Below are 7967 nucleotides of genomic sequence, written 5' to 3' on the forward strand. Positions count from 1 at the left end.
GGGGCTGTGTACCATCGAGATCCGGACTGATTCAGCCACTGTACTTAGATAGGTGGGATCAGTGGTCACCAGCGAGGGGAGGACGTGAACCAAAGGAGGTGCAGAGATGCTGATAAAATGCCATTTGGGAATTCAGGGTGAGCTAGCTGCCAAGTTTGACCTGAGGCTGAGTGTGGTTTTTGTACCCTCTGAGAGAAATAGAGTGGATGTCCTGACCAGAGTAAAGAAAGCCTGGTTGCAGGTGCCAGAGGATCTGGAGCAAGGAGTGGCTGCAGTGTATCGACTGAGTGACTCGGAGCTGAGGAGATTGCATACCATGCTTCACATGGGGGTGGACAGGACCCTGTTCCTAGCCAGGAAAGTTGACTCTGACATGACCAAGCAGAGTGTGCTGAGAGTAATAAATCGCCTGAGGAATTGAAGAGAAAATTGAAAAAGATGTTTCCTCAAGTACTATCGGAAGACTTTGGTCTATGTAAAAAGTTTGAAGCCTGCTTTCAAGTAAGTGAAAACACTGTGCTTGTATTTAAATCTAACAGAAAAGTACCATTCACAGCAATTGCAATCGTAAATGAAGAGTTGAACAGACAGGAAAAGCGTGGAATCATCAAAAAGGTGGAATATTCTATGTGGGCGACGCCCATGGTATGCATTAAAAAGAAAACTAATAAGATTAGCCTGTGTGTTGATTTCTCTACAGGATTTGAACACCATCCACTCCCAACTCCAGAGGATATTTTCACAAAATTAAATGGGGGAAAAATTTTCACCAAATTGGGTCTATCTGACGCTTATTCAAAGATTAAAGTAAATGACAAATGCTCAAAGTATCTGACAATAAATACACATAGAGGATTGTACAGATATACTCAGTTACCTTTTGGATTAAAGGTTGCACCGGTAATATTTCAGCAAATCATGGACACTATGTTATCTGATTGTGAATTTACAATTTCTTATTTGGACGATATATTGATTAAGAGTAATTCGTGCGAACAGTATGTGGAGCATATAAAGCAGCTGTGTTCAAGAAAATTAAAGCCCCGCTGGTAAAATATCAATCGTGGCCGGAGACTGAGAACCGATGGTCGAGGTTACATATCGACTATGTTGAACTGGCGAACGATACTTACTATCTAATCGTGGTAGATAGCTGTACAAAGTGGCCAGAGGTATGCAGGTGCAATAAACCAACCGCTAAGACAACTATAAAGTTCCTATATGAATTGTTTGCGCGATACGGTGTTCCAGACATATTAGTTTCTGATATAGGAACGCAATACTTGGGATATGATTTCAAGAACTGTAAAATGCATGCGATGAAGCATATTTTCACTGGGAACATAGGAGACACATAAATCAGCTAAAGAAGAGACATACTGAAGAACGGAGAGAAATTTTAATGGAAGTATTTTTTTTTTTTATGTATTCGATGTTCCAGCACCAAAAGTAATGGAGTCCCGTAGAACCAGCATGAAAAAAATAGAAACAGACTGAACACCTTGAAATAAGGCCCAAGCGAAAAAGATACTAAAAAATAATAATAAATAAATAAAATTTCTTTATTCCTTCGGAACTCGAAATCTCAAAAGGGGAGATGTTGTGGTGAGAGTACAACACCCTCTGACAAGAACAGATGGAACCACTACATATAAATAGTAGTGGTCTGACATAGTCGGCAGTTAGTAGTTTGGTCTTCGAAGTCCAGGTACAGTTTATTCTTTATCTATCATCGACAATATCAACCATACAATGATATTGGAGGTGTAAGCATATCATCATCATCATCATCATCATCATCATCATCAACAACAACATCATCATCGTTTAACGCCCAGTTTCCATGCTGGCATGAGTTGAATGGTTTGTCTGAGGTTTGCAGAGCCAGCGGCTGCACCAGGCTCCAATGTGATTTGGCAAGTTTCTACAGCTGGATACCCTTCCTTATGCCAACTACTCCGAGATTGTAGTGGGTGATTTTTACATGCCACCGGTGGTGGTGGTGGTGGTGCTGCTGCTGCTATGCTGGTGTTGGTGGTGATAAGAAGAAGAAGAAGGAGAGAACGCAAACCTCCACCAAGGCAACTCAACTCTGCCCTCTTGGAGCTTTCTGTCTAGGCAAAAACGTAGTCTATAAGTGTTAAGTAATAACACCAAGCTCCCATTGAGCAAGGGTCTCTATTGGTGGTACAGTTGATTTCAAACACTGTTACCAAGCACACGTGAGTTCTTTCTCCAATCCAAATTCTGAATTATCTACCTCCTTAGCAACTTATATACACAACTTCAAATCCCAACATGTTCTCTATATCCTATCCTGGTCTACCATAAATGAGACTCCCATACAACACTAACCTTGGCATTTGTAAATTGTGTTTAAGGGAATCACTAACCATCCTTTGCAACCACAACCCCTTGTTACTTAATAGATTTTCAGATGTAATACTCTCTTGTAAACACACATTCTATTCATCATTTCCCCATTTTATTAAATCTATATAATCCCCAAACTATGATTATCCTTAATTACAATCAACCTTGGGGTACAATTAGGTTGACCTAGCAACTTATCCCACCACCACTAATACCACCCTTTCTACTAAATTATTCCTTCTCATGATTACCTTTGTGCATTCCTCTTACCCACAACACACCACCTCCCCTACAGCTTCCCCATCTTCACAAGTTGTATTCTTTCTCCATTTTCTCATATTTCCTTTAACTAAAAGTACTCACAACTACCCAACTCTCTTAGCTATTAACTTAGCAACCCTTTTCTCCCTCTCTATCTACATCCCTCTATTCAATTTCATACACCTCTACATACCTCAGTACTTCCCTTCCACTGCCAATCTACCTTCATTATAGTACTAACTACTACTACTTTGACCACTGACTCACCCCAACTCTGTCCATATCCTTCTATCTTCTCTCATACCTTTCTACATAGCTTAGTAATCTCCCTCTGCCATCAACTTGACTTCTCTCTTCAAATTACCCCTTAGACACCCAATAACAATCTATTCAGAGACTCTTTCTTTCTCTCAAGTAAATGCCATCCCTTTTCTCATTATCTCAATTTCCCATAGTTCTATAGCTATTATCTCTAGATTTTAACACTTATTCACAAACCCAACAACAACTGACCACCCTTTGATTACTACCTTTCCCACCCCTCCCACTCATCTCCCAACTTTCCACCTCTGCTACCACCTCCTAAATACCCTCATTGTTAACTCTCTCTTCCTGAACTCTCATCTCTCACCCTCTCCTGCCTCAACAACCCCATAACCCCACGGACCTTCCTACTTCTTCCCCTTGATACTGCTCGCTCTCTATGCATCATAATCTAAAATGTAAGATCTTTTCTACCCTGATGATGGAGGCTCAATGTATCCAATGTTGATTGCTTCCATTTCAGCCTGCATATTGTGATGAACTACATCTACTAACATTATGATGGATTTTTGAGCTGTTTGACTTATAACACCTTACTTCCTCCTTTTAGTTGTCTCTGTCATTTGTATTCTGTGTAAGTTTCATCTATTAATATAAATACTTATATATTTATACTTAAATATTCATCATCTGAAAGTCTTTAGTCTTTGCTTTCTCTTGTTTTGCATAAATACATATATACATTTTTTTCTATGTCAAACCCAAGCTGTTATATTTAATTTCTTTATCCACATAATTGCCTCAACTGATTCTTATTATAGCTGTTCTTTATCCAAATGCAATTGGTCCCTTGTAAAGACATTGGAGTCTAAGTTTGAATCATTTGAGTGCTACTAAGTGTTTTCTGTACTGAGAATCTCTGGATCTCATTTGGTGACTATCATGATCATCATCATTATCATCATTTAACATCCATCTTCCATGCATGCATGAGTAGGATGGTTGACAGAAGCCAGCCAAGTAGAAGACTACCCCAGGCTACTGTGTCTGTTTTGGCAGGGTTTTATGGCTGGGTGCCCTTCCAAACACCAACTACGCTACAGAGTGAACTCAGTGCTTTTTACATGGCACTAGCACCAGTGAGGTTAGTTTTGCCATGATTTTTACAGCTGGATATCCTTTCAAATGCCAACCATGTTACAGTATGGACTGGATGCCTTTTACATGGCACCAGTGCTGGCAGGGTCACCAAGTAACTTGCAAAACAAGGAATTATGAGAGGGGCAGGGGCACTTGAGGAGGGGAACTTGTGTCAGAGGATGAAAGGTTAGGGTGTGACAGAGAGACAGAGCGGCAGAAACAGTTATCTTGCTATAATAGAGGGGAAATTGGAGGAGGTGATCTGGTATCAGATGATAAATAGTTAGAGTGTAACACGGAAATAGAGAGGCAGAAATAGATGTCTTGCTATCAAAGAGGTACATGGTTACCCAGTGAGAAAGAGAGAGAGAAAGGGAAAAGAAAAAGAAAGAGAGAGAGAGAGAGAGAGAGAGAGAGAAGAGGAAGAGAGAGGGAGAGAGTTAGTGAGAGGAAGAGAGAAGTACAAGAAAGAGGACAGAAACAGGTGTGCTGATGTAAAGGAAATATAAAGAAATGTATTCCCATGCAGGAAAGAATATAGGAGAGTTGGTTTTGGGGGTTGAAAATGCACCTGAGTCTCAAAGCATGTAGTCACTTTTAAATTTTGTGATAGATTTATTCAAATACCAAACTGGTTTTCACAAAGGGTTTCAGTGAGTTTAAAGTTACCAGGTAAAATTTGGAAAAACAAGTTTAAACGATCAAATGTTCAAATGTTCACAGAAATTTCAATGAGTTTCACAGGGATAGACAGTAATATAAGTGTAATTGTTTGATGAAGATCATAACAAATATACATGATTGAAAGTTCAGTCATATTGAATTTTTATAAAAAGAAAAAGGAAAGAAAGAGAAAAAGATGGCAATAAAGAAAAAAGTTTTTTTTACAGTTTCTGTTGTGGTGCATGTAGGAGTTCTTTTCTCAATTTCAGTGTAAGTGCATGAGTCGCCTCACCTTGTTCGCTTGTTAGAGTTCAAAATGTTATAAATCCAAATCTATTAGTATGTATAGGTTTTTATAGTAAAGGATAAAGTTTTGATTGGTTGTAATTTTGATGATGTCATTTTTTTTTCTTGTGGTCAAAATATTTTGTTATGGCAAAGTCCAGCATTATCGTTAGTTGGCTTCCTGACGATCTGATTTGTTTGTCAAACGTTTTCATTATTTGTTGACCACAGTCAAGGACCAGTTCTGATTGGTTGTAAGTTTCATGACATCATTTGCTTTGATTAAAAATATCTTCTGTTTTGGCAAAGTTCAGCTTTCTGCTTGGTTGACTTCCTGGTGGAGACTTGGTAACCTGTTTTTGCTTGATGGTCATCTAGCATTCTAGTTGGTTGGTTCTCTTAAGAAGTCACTTGTTCAGTCGGCTCGATATTTACTTGTTTTTTTCCAGAAAGTTCAGTTTTGATCAAAGAAAACTTTTATTGGTTTAGTCTAAGGTGATATCAGCAAATGATGTTTGAGAGGATGTATGGTGTTATTGTACAGCAGCTTGGATTTGGACTTTTTTCTTGTGCAGAATGTGACTAGCAGCCTTTAACTGCAATGTGACACATGGGCATTACAAAAGATGCTTTATGAATACATTTGAATAGCATACAGACCAGGGTGAAGACCCATCAAGCCAAGTGAAATCGTAGTCATGGCAGATACTGGTGTCACACATCTAGCACCCATGCTGGTGGCATGTAAAAGCACCCATTACACTCTTGGAATGGTTGGCATTAAGAAGGGCATCCAGTCATAGAAACCATGTCAAATCAGACTGGAGTCTGGTGCAGCCCCTCAACTTACCAGCCCTGGTCAAACTGTCCAACCCTTGCCAGCATGGACAACAGATGTTAAATGATGATTATGATGATATATACAAAGATTTAGTTTTAAAATTATGAAAAAATTCCTGAGTTTCCATAAGGGCAGTGTATTGAATCTAGTGGTCATAGTTTACAATTAGTATACTTATTTATTTACTTGTTTTTTTTTTATTTAGTTAGTTAGATAGTTAGTTATTTACTTGTATCTGTACTAACATTGCTTGCACTAATGCTTATATAGCACCAACTTCCAGTGAAGGCAGCAAGTGTAATATGAATGCTGGTAGATTAAATGACATGTCTGTTGGCAAACACTCAATTGCAAACATTCTTTCAAATGTTACCTCCTGTCTTCACTTACACTTCCTCAGAGTTGGCACTGTCAATGTAGGCACATTGAAAGGTAAGTTTGATGTGATTGTTGAGATGCTTGAACGGAGGCATGTTGATGTGTGTTGCATTCAAGAAGTAAGGTGGAGGAGAGCTTCAGTCAGGTTCCTCACAGGCAAAAAGCATAGGCATAAATTCTTGTGGGAGGGCAACAGTGATGGGGTATGAGGTGTGGGTATACTTTTAGCAGAGAAATGGGTCAATAAGGTGATTGAGGTCGTCAGAGTGTGCGGTAGGGTACTTAAGCTTAGACTAGCAACAATTATCTCTGCCTATGCCTCCCCAACTGGGTTTGCCAAAAGAACAAAATCATATTTATGATATTCTTTTGCATGCCACCTCAAAGACAAGTGACAGTGACCTTACCTTCATGGTTGGTGATTTCAATGGACATGTTGGGCAGCACCTGGGTGTCTACCCTGGTGTATATGGAGACCATGGAATTGGCTCCCAAAGTGAGTAGTGAACAAGGCTATGAGATTGCTTTGATGTGAATAACCTAATCGACATCAGGAATCCAGCCAATCACCTGATAACCTATAAAGCCAATGACCATGCTAGCCAGATTGACTATATTCTCACCAGAAAGCAAGATTCATGGTAGCTCATAAATGCAGAGACCTTCCCCGGTGAAGATGTATGTATGCCTCACTATAGGTTAATCATGAACAATTTCAGACTAAGTCAAGAAGGATTCCAAGAAACAAGCTAATGTGGAAAAGAAGGTTCTGGAACCTTAAGGACTCTTTGAATAGTCACAGATTTAAAGACGTCCTGAAGCATTTAAAGAGAAGGAGGAGGAGTTACTGAAAGTTCCTACGAGGCAATTTACTGAGAGCCACAGACTAAATTTGTTGGTTAGTGCAAAGTCCCGACACGACTTAGGATAACATGGTCATGGAACAGTGTAGCTGACAGGACCATTAGAGCAAAGAAACAGGACTGTAAGGGCAAAGAACTATCTCCGGTAACTAGAAGGGAAGCTAGGAGATAGCTCTACTTAGCGATGGGTGAAGCAGAGAGGAAGAAGTTTGCCAATGTTCTGTGGCATAAGGACCAGTGGCTTGAAGTGTTTTGGTTTGCAAGACAGTGAGTCGAGGAAAATTGTGATGTTGCTGGAGAGAAGTGAGTTCACATGGATGATGGTTCACTTGCAGTTTGTGACTTAGCAAAGAAAGAGGCTTGGGAGTGCCACTATGAAAGGTTGCTAAATGTAGAGAACTCAAGGGAGAAGGAGAATCTGCCTAGTCTGGTTCTAACTGAAGGATCAGCAATCTGAATAGACAGTAGCTTGGTAGATAAAGTCATGAAAAATATGAAGATTTGGAAAGCCCCCAGCCCATCAGGAATGGCTGCAGAGATGCTTAAAAATTATTGCTGGTGTGGGTTATGGTCTAGTCACCCATATAGTTCATTAGGTTGTACACAAGAAAGTCATACCCTATGACTGGTGTCAACTGCTATAAAGGTGATGCCTTAGACAGAAATAATTAGACCAGGTGACAAAAGTTATCAAGAGGGTCATAGCTCAACTAATGAGGAAGAGAGTTAGTCTAGATGCTTGGCACCTTGGGCAAGTGTCTTTTTCTGTAGCCAACAAATGCCCTATGAGTTAGTTTGGTGGACAGAAACTGAAAGAAGCCTGTCGTGCGTGTGTGCATGTGTGTGTGTGTGTGTGTGTGTGTGTGTGTGTGTGTGTGTGTGTGTGTGTGTGTGTGTGT

At 39.8% G+C, this 7967-nt stretch overlaps 1 protein-coding gene across 1 annotated transcript; it reads left to right on the forward strand.

Annotated features, from left to right (window-relative positions):
- The first annotated feature begins 438 nt into the window (after positions 1–438).
- LOC106872043 (uncharacterized protein K02A2.6-like) lies at positions 439–1053 on the forward strand. Its single transcript, XM_014918881.1, has one exon. The coding sequence runs from the start codon at positions 439–441 to the stop codon at positions 1051–1053; it is 615 nt and encodes a 204-aa protein (XP_014774367.1).
- Positions 1054–7967: the final 6914 nt, after the last annotated feature.

The sequence above is a fragment of the Octopus bimaculoides genome, chromosome 18, assembly GCF_001194135.2.
Source record: "Octopus bimaculoides isolate UCB-OBI-ISO-001 chromosome 18, ASM119413v2, whole genome shotgun sequence".
Classification (NCBI taxonomy): Eukaryota; Metazoa; Mollusca; class Cephalopoda; order Octopoda; family Octopodidae; genus Octopus; species Octopus bimaculoides.

Bases quoted from the DNA above. Each gene is read 5' to 3' on its own strand.
- LOC106872043 (XM_014918881.1), top strand. From the start codon at position 439: ATGTTTCCTCAAGTACTATCGGAAGACTTTGGTCTATGTAAAAAGTTT.